Genomic DNA, 14,473 nt, shown 5'->3' with positions numbered 1-14,473 from the left:
TAGTGGTGAGGTGGAAGCAGCATGAGGAGACCACAGAGTGGCCCAATGACAGATGGTGGAGGTGATAGCAGTATGAGGAGGCCACCGAGTAGCAAAATGACAGTCTGGAGTTGTCAACAGTATGAGGAGGACACTGAGTGGCACAATGACTGTGTGGAGGTGCCAGCAGCATGAGGAAGCCCAGAGTGGCACAATGACATAGTCTAGAGGTGGTGGCGGCAGCATCAGGAGAAGGCTACTGAGTGACACAATGACAGAGTCTGGAGGTGGTGGCAGCATGAGGAGGCCACAGAGTGGCACAATGGCATAGTCTGGAGGTGGCAGCAGCATGAGGAGGCCACAGAGTTGCACAATGACAGAGACAAGGAGGCCATTTTAGATTTAGTATTCACAAATGGGAATTTGGTATCTGATATTAATGTAGGGGAAAGCTTGAGATCTAGTGATCACCAGTCAGTGTGGTTTATTATAAGTACAGTGACTGAGTCACACCACACAAAAAACAAAAGTTTTAGATTTTAGAAAAACTGACTTTTCTAAAATTATTTAAGTGGTATACGAGTCCCTATCAGATTGGAACAGTTTCAATGGAGTCCAGTAGAAATGACACTATTTAAAAGTGGCACTATTGAAGGCAACAGAAAATTGCATTAGGCTTGTCAGTAAAAGCAAAAAAAGGAAGAGACCACTGTGAAACTCAACAGAAGTGGCCAAAATCATTACAAACAAAAAGATAGCATTTAGTAATTATATAAAAAAAATTAAACGAGGATGACCGGCAAATTTATAAGATTAGGCAGAGAGAGGCCAAACAAGTTATAAGAGCTTCTAAAGCGCAGGCAAAAGAGAAATTAGCTCAGTCAGTGAAAAAAGGTGACCCATATTGTTTAATATCTTTGTGGTCAAGGCTCCGGGGGGAGTGTGGGAACGAAGGAGGAGACACCGGACGTGGTGGGACCTAACTGGCTGGTGGTGTGCCTTTAGCCATGTGACGCGGGTAGCCAAAAAAGGGGGCTAACCCGGGGAGTCTGAGTTGAGGGTGAGACTGGAGATGAGGGAGGGTCGGGTGGGACACTGCACGAGCCGCGATGCCGACACCTGGGAGGAGAGCGTGGGGCCGGCTAAATACCCTACGCCCCTCCCACAAATGCAGGCTGGGAATCCAGCCTGCCATACTTGTGGTCAAGGCTCCGGGGGGAGTGTGGGAACGAAGGAGGAGACACCGGACGTGGTGGGACCTAACTGGCTGGTGGTGTGCCTTTAGCCATGTGACGCGGGTAGCCAAAAAAGGGGGCAAAACATGGATTTAGGCTGTTTATTGAATTGAAAATTTATAAGACCAAACTGGAGAAAGCTTTGGCGATCTCGACTCGTGGATGTGGGATGTAACGGGAGAAACATGTAGATTGCCATCGTCCCATCTTTCGTATGACGTGAGCGGGAACGCCATGTTTGGAAGCTGCGGATGCGGCCCCTATCCGGAAAGAGTGGCCGGAGATGGAGGCAGCATGGAACCCCAGACCTGAAACTATGGAGCGAATGTGCTTGATGAATTGCGCGGATGTCATTGGAAGCACGGGAAAAGGCAGTAGGGGGCTGTCGGGAGTTCTCTCGTGGAGAATGGAGAGTAGCTGATCGAATACCGACACTGGGCACCAAGGATTGGATGAATTGAAATATTCGATCTGGACCGGTGGACCGACTTGGGAGGTTTTGGAGGAAAGTAGAGAGAGGGTGAAGTGGTCTGAACTACGGCTTAGCTGGCTGATTGCTGGCCCTGGGTTCTGGGCTGAGGTGCAGCAGAATTCCCCAGGCCTGAGAAACCCATAGAAGCTGAGATAGAGGGCAGCTTTGAGGATCAGACTTCGGAAAGGGCCAAAAGGACTGCCATCTAGGGCGCCAGAAATTTTTTGGAATAAGTCCCCTGTGACTGGTTGTCTGGAGGGAGTGGGAGGAGAAGAGAGCTTCTGGATGCCTCTCAAGGCCGCCTTGACCGCCTGGGAGGAAAAGAAAGAGGTATGACTGGGGTGACTAATCATGTGATGGTGCTGGATGCCCGCTAGGTAAAGTCTGATGGTGTTGTGGGACAATCGGAGCTCTTTGTGGCAGTATGCCAGGAAGGCCAGGATGAAAGAGACTCTGTCCCTGTCCCCCCTGGGGTGAAGGTGTGCGAACCGCCTGAAGGTGTTCCACCCCGTGAGATAGTTGCGGGCTGAATTGACCGAGAGGGACCTGCGGATGAGACCGTGGGCTGCGGAAATGTATTCCTCTAATCCATGATCAGGGCTTCGAACCCTGGTGGGTTGATCCCGACTCTCTGTGCTCCCGGCATGACCTGAAAAAACAAATTGAAATTTAAACGGGACAGAGCATCGGCTGCGGTATTTTTCTTTCCCTCTATGTGTCTGCAGGTGACATGAAAATTGTACTGGAGAGACAGCCAGGTGAGCTTACGGACCAGACGCATGACCTTCGGTGAACTGGACCTACCCCTGGCGAGGATGTCGACGACTGCCTGGTTGTCGGTCATGAAACACACCGGCCTATTGCTCCATGACTGCCCCCAGATGAGAGCGGCTGCGACTATGGGGTAGACCTCGAGTAGGGGCGAGGACCTGGCAGCCTCCTGGTCCGAAGAGACCTGCGTGGGCCAAGGGCCCGCAAACCATTGGTCCCCGCAGATGGCCCCGAAACCGAGAGAAGCCGCAGCATCAGAGAAAACCAAGGGGGAGGCATCGTCCCACTGAGGAACGAAGAGGGAGATGCCATTCCAGCTAGACAAGAATAGGGACCACATGGCCAGATCTGCCAACGCATCGCGTCCGAGGTAAATGAGGGCATGCTGATCAGAGGCTGTTGGGAGGAGTCTGAGCAGGCCGGCGGTGAATGATCTGCCCTGTGGCATGATCCTGGCGGCAAAGTTGAAGGACCCCAACAGAGACTGGAGTTCCAACTTTGACACCGTGCGGGTACCCACAAGCCTGGCCACCGAGTCCTTTAGCCTGCTTAGTTTGTCCAGGGGAAGGCTGGCCTCCATTTTGACTGTGTCCAGGGTGATGCCCAGAAAGGTGATTACCCTGGAGGGGCCTTCCACCTTCGCTGGGGCCACCGGAACTTTCAGGCGATCGAACAGGCTGAGGAGGCTGACCAGCCTGTCCGGGGCATGCTCAGGCTGCTCGATGAGCAAGAAGTCGTCCAGATAGTGGATGACCCTCGGGCAGTGGACGTGATTGACCAGGACCCAGTGGAGAGCTTGAGCGAACTGGTCAAAGAGCCAAGGACTGCTCTTTGACCCGAACGTCAAGCGGGTGGCAAAATAATATTTTGCCCTCCATTTGATGCCGTAGAACTTCCACAGGTGGGGCAGGATAGGCAGCAACTTGAAGGCATCGGAGATGTCCGCTTTTGACAACCAAGCTCCTGCCCCGACCTGTAAGATGAGCTCCACGGCCTCGTCCAGTGAAGAGTACTGCATGGAGAATTCGTCCGACGGGACCAAGGAATTTAGGCTGGGGATGCTGGACGCATGAGGAGCGGACAGGTCGTAGATCAATCTCTTTTTATTAGATGATTTTTTGGTCACCAAACCTATGGGGCTGACTCGGTACACCGGGAAAGGGGACTCGGCAAATGGACCGATCATGAAGCCCTTCTGTAACTCCGCCTCCAGCAGTTCATCCACCGCTCCGGGATCCGCAAGAGAAGAGAGAAGGTTGGGGCACTCATGAGTGGACTGTGGAAGGGTGACTAGCCCTGTATGGAACCCCTCCGTGAAACCCTGTTTGAGGAACAGGACAAAACTGGGGTCATGATGTTGCTGGAGGAGGGAGAGTAACAGGTCGATGTTGACCCCGCCTAGTCACGGGCGTTTGGCCGTGCGTTGGGAACAAGAGGACTGAGGGTGGGCCCTAAAACAAATGGAGCAGATGTGCAAGGCTTTGCACTTATCGAAACTGCAGAAACCCAGGTTGAAATTGTTACAGATTTGATTCTTCCCTAGGAAGGTGATGGGACGACCTAGTTTGTCCGTGGCGGGGTTGGGTTTCTGCGCTCCAGAGCTGAACAAAGGCCTGGCCGGGGATGGGTTAGGGACATGGGGGCACCAGTCAGAGGAATGGAGAACTGACTGGCAACCGGCACAAGCAGGGGATTTCAGCCCGGCGAAATGCCTGCAAAAGATCTCCATGTCCAAGACCGCCCAGTTGGTGACATGCTGGTGCTGGAGGAACGCTGCTGCCGCTTTGGCGGAGAAGGACCGGTGGTATTCATAAAAAGCGGAACCGCCATATTTGTATCCCAACTCAGTGACCTTGTACATGTATATGTCCAGTTCCTCCCTGCGGTGGGGATGAATGGAACACACGATGTCCCGGTACAGGCTGAAGGTCAGCATAAACTCAGGGATGGTTAGCTTCTTGTTTAGGCGGACGTCTTTGGACCTCAGTACCACTGACACATCACCGCAGGCGATTGTCCGGTTTTCGACCGTGTCATGTGTGGAGATCAGGATGGCGGCCAAATTGATGTCCTTCCCTGCCAGGATATCCCGCCTGATGTTTTCTGGTATGAAGAAAGCGGGGGCGATGTCGGGCGAAGCAAGGCTCGTACCTGGGGTGTTGGCGTAGGAGGTTGACGGAACAGCTTCGGGCTCAGCGGGAGGAGGAGGCGTGGCAATCGTGTTCTCGACGGCCTGGAGCCTTGAGTCGATGTGCGATATGGAAGATGCCAGGTTGTTGATGGTTGCATGGAGTTGGGTTAAGGAGAGCTGAATCGTTGACATGGAGACCAGGTCTTCAGTGGCTCCGGGTGGTTCGGACGCCCTGGGTGACTGGGGAAAGAGCAGGCGATACAATTCCGCCTTTCGCGCTGATGCCGAGTGGCGGATCCCTTTCCTTTTGAGCTCGGCGACCAGCCTGGGGACGGTCCAGTGTCTGTAGGACGCGCGGCTGGCTGCCTCGGAGACCGCTGATTCAGGAATGGACATTGAGTCCTCAATGTCCGAAACGTGGGACATGGTCTCGGGGAGAGGGCACGCCGTTTGATTCGGACCCTGTTGGGAGGATCTGAATTGAAAAGACAAACTTATGCAAGAGAACCCCCAGAAGGGGGAAAAACAGGGGAAAATAATAAAAAATAAAAAAAAATCTTACCTTGGGCCCAGCGGAACTTGGGGTGGAAAAAGGGGAACCTGGGAATGAGCAAGAAAAGAACCCGGGAAGGTCCGCAGGGAGGGTGAGACTTGCACCTCGTAACCTGGGATTGGTGAGTGAGGTGGAAATTTAACAGATACCTGCGTGGAGAGGTCTACCAACAACATTTCTGAAAATGGAACTTACGCGGATGACGATCAGGAAAAAAAAAACGAGACCTGAATGGGGAAGAAGAAAATGACAACCTGAGCGGGTCAGGAGCTACACGAGGGTGATGGAACGTGCCGGATGATCGGACTGAAGACCCATGGTGTGCCAGGAGATGGCTGCTGGAGAAGAAGAAGACGGTGCCATGGCCGAGTGGCCCTTGTGAAGCCGTGATGACAAGGTGAAAACGAGAATGGATGTGAGTGAAATATGAAACATGAAAAGCAACAAGGCCTGCGCGGGAGGAAAAGAAGAAGCGAGAGCTGGTTGACCGGTGACTGGAAGGAGTTGGGTCCCGTGAAACGAACCGAAGGCCGAGATGCCTCTGGCGATGAGGCCTCAAATGCCAAAGTGGACTCCTACCAGAGCGACGGCCAGTGAGGCGACATGGCCCGCGCATGGCGGCCATGGAGAGATACACGGGACCCGCGTGTGGGAGGTGAAGAGCCTGACCGTGATATATATACAAGGCAGGAGAGAAGGCATGACAGGATGGTGAGAGACGAGTTGAACGTGGGTGTGACAAAGACAGGTGAAGGCCCTAACGGGGAAGGCCATGGAAATGAGTGAGTGTGGGGGTGTCAGGCGACCGGCCCTGACATTCCGTGATGGGAAGGAGACGAGAACGGGGTCTGACAGGGCAGGTGGACATGAAACCTGAACGTGCCAGGTGAACAGGACATGAACAGTGACGGAAAACGACAAGAACCTGAACGTATCAGGTGACAGGACATGAAGTGAAAACTGAACGTGACAGGAGACAGGACATGGAGCGAACCTGAACGTATCAGGTGGCCAGACATGAAGAGTGACCGGACAGGAAAGGAGCCTGGATTCAAGGTGACTGGACAAGAGGAGAACCTGCGCGAGTCAGGTGACAGCACATGAAAAAAGAACCTGAACGTATCAGGAGACGGGACATGAAGACGGGCCTGAACGTATCAGGTGATGCAACGAGGAGAACCCGACATGATGGGTGACCAGACACGGAAAAGAACCTGAACGTATCAGGTGACTGAACACGAAACGAACCTGAACGTATCAGGTGACTGAACACGAAACGATCCTGAACGTATCAGGTGACTGAACACGAAACGAACCTGAACGTATCAGGTGACTGAACACGAAACGAACCTGAACGTATCAGGTGACAAGACAGGAACGAACCTGAACGTATCAGGTGATAAGACAGGAAAAACGGACCTGAACGTATCAGGTGACAGGATGTGCAGAGTGAAAAAAACGACATGACGAGAACTTACTTAGGTGACAGGACACGGAGGAGAAACATATCAGGGGACGGCCACGGATATCTTACACGCCCTGGAGCGGAGCCCGGCTGCGACCCTCACAAGGCCGGAGGGCGTCACTTAAGGGAATGCATCCGGGCTCCCAGTGGGGTGCTCCCGGGCGTCGGAATGCGCAGTTGGCCCCCCGAGAAAAAAGGTCGTGGCAGGGGTTACATGGTAGAGACGGTGCGCCCCCTGTTGAACGGCTCAGGGGCGCCCAGCCGTCCGAACATCTGTGCCGGACTGCTGACGTTTCCCCGCTGCCTCAGGAACTGCCAATCTGGGTATGCAAGGTCTGAAGCCCAGATGCACTGTGCTGCAGACCCACCATGGGCACCCAGCCCGTCCTGCCATGTGATTCCAAGACCGGATCCCCACGCCCGAGCGGGGGGAGTGCTGAAGGGGACCGGTCCTGAGAAGCGGCGCAGGAGCGGGCGGGAGATGGGCGGAGAAGAGGCGTGGCGTTCCGGCCGGGTTTGAAGTGAGGCAGCGGGGTGGTCATGCGCGATGCTGGCGGCAGTGAGCGACGGACCCCTCGGCCCGGAGGAAGCCTGGAGGCGCGCGGCAGACTGCGGCCGCGCAACACCCGACCTGTGAAGGAACCGGAGGCACGGAGCCTACTTACCAACGCCGCAGAGGAGATGGACGGAGCCGGGGGACGCGGTCGCCGCTACACGCAGGAGCTGGGAGCCGGAACCGGAAGTCGCACAGGTAAGACGTCACACTGCACGAGCCGCGATGCCGACACCTGGGAGGAGAGCGTGGGGCCGGCTAAATACCCTACGCCCCTCCCACAAATGCAGGCTGGGAATCCAGCCTGCCATACTTATCAGCGAAATTGCAGAAGGCCTCGATGGTAAGGTGTGTCTTTTGGCTGATGACACAAAGATTTGTAACAGGGTTGATGTTCCTGGAGGGATACACCAAATGGAAAAGGATTTAGGAAAACTAGAGGAATGGTCAAAAATCTGGCAACTAAAATTTAATGTTGATAAGTGCAAGATAATGCACCTGGGGCATAAAAACCCAAGAGCAGAATATAAAGTATCTGAGGAAAGGGATTTAGAGGTCATTATTTCAGAAGACTTAAAAGTAGGCAGACAATGTTATAGAGCAGCAGGAAATGCTAGCAGAATGCTTGGGTGTATAGGGAGAGGCATTACCAGTAGAAAGAGGAAGGTGCTCATGCAGCTCTACAGAGCACTAGTGAGACCTCATTTGGAGTATTGTGCGCAGTACTGGAGACCATATCTCCAGAAGGATATTGATACTTTGGAGAGAGTTCAGAGAAGAGCTACTAAACTAGTACATTGATTGCAGGATAAAACCTACCAGGAAAGTTTAAAGGACCTTAACATGTATAGCTTGGAAGAAAGACGAGACAGAGGGGATATGATAGAAACTTTTAAATACATAAAGGGAATCAACAAGGTAAAAGAGGAGAGAATATTTAAAAGAAGAAAAACTGATACATGAGGACATTGTTTTAAATGAGAGGGGCAAAGGTTTAAAAGTAATATCAGGAAGTATTACTTTACTGAGAGAGTAGTGGATGCATGGAATAGCCTTACTGCAGAAGTGGTAGCTGCAAATACAGTGAAGGAGTTTAAGCATGCATGGGATAGGCATAAGGCCATCCTTCATATAAGATAGGGCCAGAGGCTATCCATAGTATTCAGTATATTGGCAGACTAGATGGGCAAAATGGTTCTTATCTGCCAACACATTCTATGTTTCTATGTGTGGAGGTGGCAGCTTTATGAGGAAGGCACCGAGTGGCACAATGACAGAGTCTGGAGGTGGTGGCAGTAGCAGCATCAGGAGAAGGGCACCAAGTGGCACAATGACAGAGTCTGGAGTTTGTAGCAGTATGAGGAGGAAAATGAGTGGCACAATGACAGTGTGTGGAGGTGGTAGCAGTATGAGGGAGCCACCGAGTGGCACATTGACAGAGTCTGGAGGTGGCGGCAGCAGCAGTATCAGCATCAGGAGAAGGCCACCAAGTGGCACAATGACAGAGACTAGAGGTGGAGCAGCAGCAGCATCAGGAGGTGGCAGCAGCATGAGGAGGCCACAGAGTGGCCGCTTCGTCTATTCATTTATAGTATATGGGACAGAACAGAAGGTTAAAATTTCTCAACTTTATAAAGTGCTGCTTAAAAGACGATTTAATAATACACGTTCTACTGCACAAAAGGCTTGGCAAATTGATTGTCCCTGAATTTCCCTAGAAGATTTAGATAATATATTGGCAAATTTATGTTTACTTTCTTATAATTTTAATCAAGTTTTGGTTCAAATTAATTATAAATATTTAATAAATCTAAAATAAAAAATTAAGTGTTTCCTAAAACACGAGAGAATCTGCCCGTCTTCTGTTTAGACGTGGTTGCGGTGGAAAAAGCATTACAAAAACAATTTCTCTCCACCTGGAGATTAATCCTGTCAAGATTGATGCAAGTGTGGTATTGGCTGCTCATCGAGCCAGATACTTTTGTGGGAACTTGCCTGGAATGAACAGGCCTCTAGTAGCTACAGAGAATGAGAAGACAAAGCTTCAAGATAGCTTCGAACCCAGAGGAAGAGTCATGAAGTTGATCAAGATTGAAACCATAACTACCAGCCCCTGGTCTCTACGTCAGGGAAAACATCACAAGTTCCCAGTCATCATGGATGGGATGGAGGACATCCTGTGGTGAACAGAGATGTAGAGGGTCTTTGGATTTCCCTCGTACTATGCGGATGTCTCAGAAATGAACCGCTGCTCCCGGCAGCAGCTCCTGGGAAGGTCATGGAGCATCCCGGTCATCCGGCATCTATTCGCCCCGCTGAAGGATCATTTTGAAAGGGTGTAGAAGCCACACGCTGCATATTTTTCATGGAGACATCATGTAGATTTTACCGCATATAACTACAGCACTGAACGCTGAATAAAATTTGTTTTTCGACCGAAATACGTCAATAAAGATTTTACCACATATAACTGCAGTGCTGAATGCTGAATAAAATGTGCTTTTCGACAGAAATACGTTCTAAAACGTTCTATCACATATAATGGCAGCACTGAACCCTGAATAAAATGTGCTTTTCGACAGAAATACGTTCTAAAAGGTTCTATCACATATAACGGCAGCATTGAACGCTGAATAAATTTTGTTTTTAGACCAAAATACGACAATAAAGACTTTACCACATTTAACTGTAGCACTGAATGCTGAATAAAATTAGTTTTTCGACCGGAATACGTCACAATAGGTTTTACCACATATAACTGCAGTGCTGAACGCTGAATAAATATAGTTTTTCGACTGAAATACGTCAATAAAGATTTTAGCACATATAACTGCAGCGCTGAACGTTGAATCAAATTTGTTTTTCAACCGAAATACGTAACAAAAGGTTTTACCACATATAACTGCAGTGCTGAACGCTGAATACATTTTTTTTTCTACCGAAAAACGTCACTACAGGCTTTGAACGCTCCACTTCGGCTCGCCTCAAAGGGACTGCAGCACCATCAACTTGGAAAGCAGCACGTTCATCTTCAGTGCGCATACTGTTGGCAATCGCTTCAGGGATTGATTGCTTACGGAATGACTGGCTAGGAGTAGGAGCATCAGGACCAGCATATGGGAACGACAGACAGCTCCCTTCGCCTGAGCTGGTGGAGCCTTGACTGATTGAAATTGGGTGTGGCGTGGCACTGGGTGATGCAGCGGTTGCTATGACAAGCTGGACTACCACATGGGAGCCACGGTTCTCCCAGGCTACTTTATGGTGATGCTGCATATGTTGTCGCAGGGCCGTGGTTCCAACATTGGCACACTGGCCACATTTCACCTTCTGCTCACAGATGCTACATATGGCCAAGTTCAACTCCTCTGGAGACTGTACAAAAAACTGCCACACCGCAGAGTAGGTGATTTTGCCGACAACAGTACAAACTGACTAACTGCTACAGCCCCTGCTTCCGTGAACTCCTCCTTAATAAGGATACATTTTTATAAGAATACATTTTTGGGTTTCTACTGAAATACGCAACTAAAGGCTTTACCATGTATAACTGTGGCGCTGAACACAGAATAAATGTATCCTTTTATACCGAAATACATCACTAAAGGTTTTACCACATATAACTGCAAAAGTGATTTAGTTTTTGTACTGAAATAATAACTGCAGAAGTGAAATGCGTATATATTTTTCCTTTTTGTACTGAAATAGGTCATTAAACTCTTTCACCACAATTAAATGAGCCAGTGAAGTGCATATATTTTTTCCTTTTTGTACTGAAATAGGACACTGAACGCTTTCACCACATATAACTGCAGAAGTGAAATGTGTATATATTTTTTGTTTTGTACTGAAATAGGCCACTAAAGTCTTTCACCACAAATAAATGCAACAGTGAAGTGCATATATTTTTTTCCTTTTTGTACTGAAATAGGACACTGAACGCTTTCACTACATATAACTGCAGAAGTGAAATGCTTATATATTTTTCCTTTTTGTACTGAAATAGGCAACTAAACTCTTTCACCACAAATAAATGCAATAGTAAATTATGTATATATTTTTCTTTTTCTACAGATATAAACCTCTGCAAGGCTTTTCAACATAGCACTTGCACTCCAATAACATATTGCTGAAATTGCTGAAATAACAAATTGCTGAAATGCCAGAGCTGTATAATGGCTATTTGAATCCCCAAATAATGTTTCCCTGCACTTTAAAATCACTTTTTATTATGAGTTTTTTTTAGCACTGTCCCTAGTGACTTCAGACGTCTCTCCCTGCACTAAGATGTTGTGAAATGATACCTTACTATCGTTTCCCTGCAATGTGAATGTTTCCCTGCACTTATAAATCGCTTTTTTATCACAATGAAGTTTTCAGTATAACTCTCCCTAGCGCCTGCAATGTCTGTCCCTGCACTCAGAACGCTGGAAAATGTCTGAATCCAAGATGGCTGCATGTATTTATAGGGCTGTAACATCACAGGGCTGGCTGGCTGGCTGCTGATGAAGAAGGCGGGCTGGCCTATAATCCCATGCATACAGCCAGAGTTCCTTGCCCCATGTCCTAAAACATGTAGCCACCATTGTAGCTGCCATTTTAGGAAAAATAGCGATTCATTACCACGAAGCGCGAGGAAATTTGCATTAGTTGTGAATCAAATTTTTCCTGAAATTTGGATCAAATTCTACTTTGTCAGCTTCGATTTGCTCATCTCTAGTTATGTGCCTGGGCTGAGATGTTTGCACATTTCAATGTTGCTTGTCCCGGTGTCATGTTCCAGGCATAGGGTGGCAAACAGTGTCTACACAAAGCATCAGAAGGCACTTGGGCTACGAACCACAATTCTAAAAAGTTTTCATTTGACCTCACGCCACCACTCTCAAAGGCTATCATGGTGCAAACCAAGATGGCAATAGAGGCTGGAGATGAGTCAACATTTTGTATTAGGCACAATAATAGCTTAGATTGCTCTGGAGACCACATAGGCAATGAAAAGGGTTTCACAAGAGAAAGTCACACTGGTCTCACTCCCAGGATTATGGTGTGGGGTAGCAAACTGTACGGTAGCAGACCCCTGGAGTCTTCATTTCAGGTACACTAACAGCTTTGTGTTACAGTTGATCTTTGTTGATCTGGAACCAGTGGTTCGTCCATTTCTCTAAAGTGTTCAAGGAGCCATTTTTCAACAGGACGAAACCTTAGAGTGACTCTAAACTGTACCTGTTCTGACCATCTTGAGTAGGGGAGCTTGAAAGGATTTGGTTGGAAATCATGGGCTTTTGATTTTTATACCTGTTTATCACCCCCACTTAGATTAAAATAGCATAGGTGAAATTTACTTTTGTTTGTTCTCAATCATGTTTCTAAAATATAGTTAATTTTTTGGGGTAGTTTTGTCGATCAGTGATAGTTTGCAATTATTAAGTAGAACCACCCACAACTACTTAAAAGTATAGGTTACACTAAATCCGTTCCCACAAAACTATATATTCCTCTGCTCAGCTCCTCATGCTCTGCAACATGCTGCCTAGAGATTGCACAGTACATTGACGGTGACAGGTTTCCTTTGTCTGACTACATTGCAGCAAATTCTTAACTGTAAGAAATAACAGGTCTGTATGACTAACAACCACTGGGTATAAACAAGAATGATTGTATTCACTAACAGCAAGCAGACTTATCATTATATATTGTACTCACTATTTTAATCAGAAACAGAAAGGAAAAGTCTCCATAATTTCCCAATCTGACTATAAATATTAATTAGACCCTCCTAGATGTCATATGTTCTGTCTCCATTGGACAAGTGACAGCATAGTAGCATTAATCTTTCTCAGATTTTTTTTATCCATTCAGTGTACAGTATTATGTTTGCCTTAATTCCCCTTGAGGGCACTTTACACAATGTGCTTTAAAAATGAAGTAAAATGTGATTTTCAAATATTCTCCAAGCTCAAATTTACCTAAAATTTTCCTAACTCAATTGTTGTTTACAAAATACAGTATATTTTAGCTGGGAGTTATAAAACACAGTTGAATTGATCTACCTTGTAAATAGTAATGGCATGCAACATTACTGATGGTCTATCGACACGAAGATAATAAACAACCTTAAGGTACTTACGTGAGAGTCTCAGAGTAATTATAATGAGGAGAAACTTCTAAAAAGGTCTGGACTTCATCCATTACAATGGCTGGATCACTTCTCAGATGTTGCCCATCTATAATTAACAGCTGGAAAAACACCGTACTGATGTTTACTACTTGTTCTTAGTTTGTTTTATGCATTTATAGGTAATACTATATATAAAAAAATAAATCCTTTAGTCCAGCATTCTAGAGATCTTATAGGTGTCAGAGTAGCAGAAATAAAAAAAAATATAATAATAATACAATGTTATCTGTAGGGGTTACAGAAGCTCTAGGGAAGATTTATTAAGAATGGCATTATGTATGCCAGTCTTAATATGTCCTTGGCGCACACCTGTTAAAAATTGTGGCACATGTCTAACCCATGCCCCAGAATTGAAATTTACTTCAGCCAGGAGCTGTGATAGATTTCTGATGTAATGTTTGCCAGCTTTCTGGTATATATGTTAAATGAGTTGGGCAACATAGGTCCTGGACACAGCTTTTCTATTGCTGCCTACTCCTGCTCACTGTTTGGAAAAGTGGCAAGGGTATCGGAAAAAGTTAGAAAGTCACAGATTTTGTTGAAAACTGGCATTTAAGATAAAATGTGTGACTTTTTTTGCCAGAAAAATGGTGTAGAACCATAATAAATCTTCCCCTTTGACTTTCTAACACATACTTTTTTTGTATTTTTTAGTTTGTTATACTTCTTTAAGTCTATACTGAAAATTCTAAAATATACAGAGTAGGTTTATCTTTTATTTAGTTTTATACAACATATTTATGTTGACCTCATTTAAAACATTTTCCTATGCCAAATTATATTTACGTCCAAGCTCTGTTGGCATTACATAGAGTGCGATTCAATTGAATTTATAAGATACTGTCAATTTAACCTACAGAAAAGTAAAGTTACAGTAAAGTAACCTACAGATTTAGTGTATACATTCACTGGTAATTTGTGTTATAGTGCATATTGTATATTTTCATCAGGACTATATATTTGTGTGAAGGCATGGAAAACTGACTTAAGTTCTAGTGCCATTCTCTATTAAATGCAAATTGCCCCAGGTAATAATATGCAGAACTAAATTTCTGCAATCATTAGACATTTTATTGAAGCAATATAGCTGATGGAGCATGGAGGATTAGAAATATCACAACTGGGTGATTTTACTA

General features: G+C 46.9%; 1 protein-coding gene across 2 annotated transcripts in view; it reads right to left on the bottom strand.

The window, feature by feature from the left end:
- The window catches only part of LOC122946004 (bifunctional heparan sulfate N-deacetylase/N-sulfotransferase 4-like), a 754,569-nt gene that overhangs the window by 11,434 nt on the left and 728,662 nt on the right, over positions 1 to 14,473 (bottom strand). For both annotated transcript variants that reach the window (XR_006391210.1, XM_044305313.1), the window contains exon 12: positions 13,287 to 13,396. Coding sequence is in view for 1 of the 2 variants with exons in the window: in XM_044305313.1 (XP_044161248.1) it covers positions 13,287 to 13,396 (110 nt within the window). In the remaining variant the exon portion in view is untranslated. The remainder of the gene's footprint in view (positions 1 to 13,286; positions 13,397 to 14,473) is intronic.

This window comes from Bufo gargarizans, chromosome 1 (genome assembly GCF_014858855.1).
Source record: "Bufo gargarizans isolate SCDJY-AF-19 chromosome 1, ASM1485885v1, whole genome shotgun sequence".
NCBI classification, from domain to species: domain Eukaryota; kingdom Metazoa; phylum Chordata; class Amphibia; order Anura; family Bufonidae; genus Bufo; species Bufo gargarizans.
The sequence above is the reverse complement of the archived record's forward strand: the minus strand, read 5'-3'. Positions and strand labels throughout refer to the sequence as shown.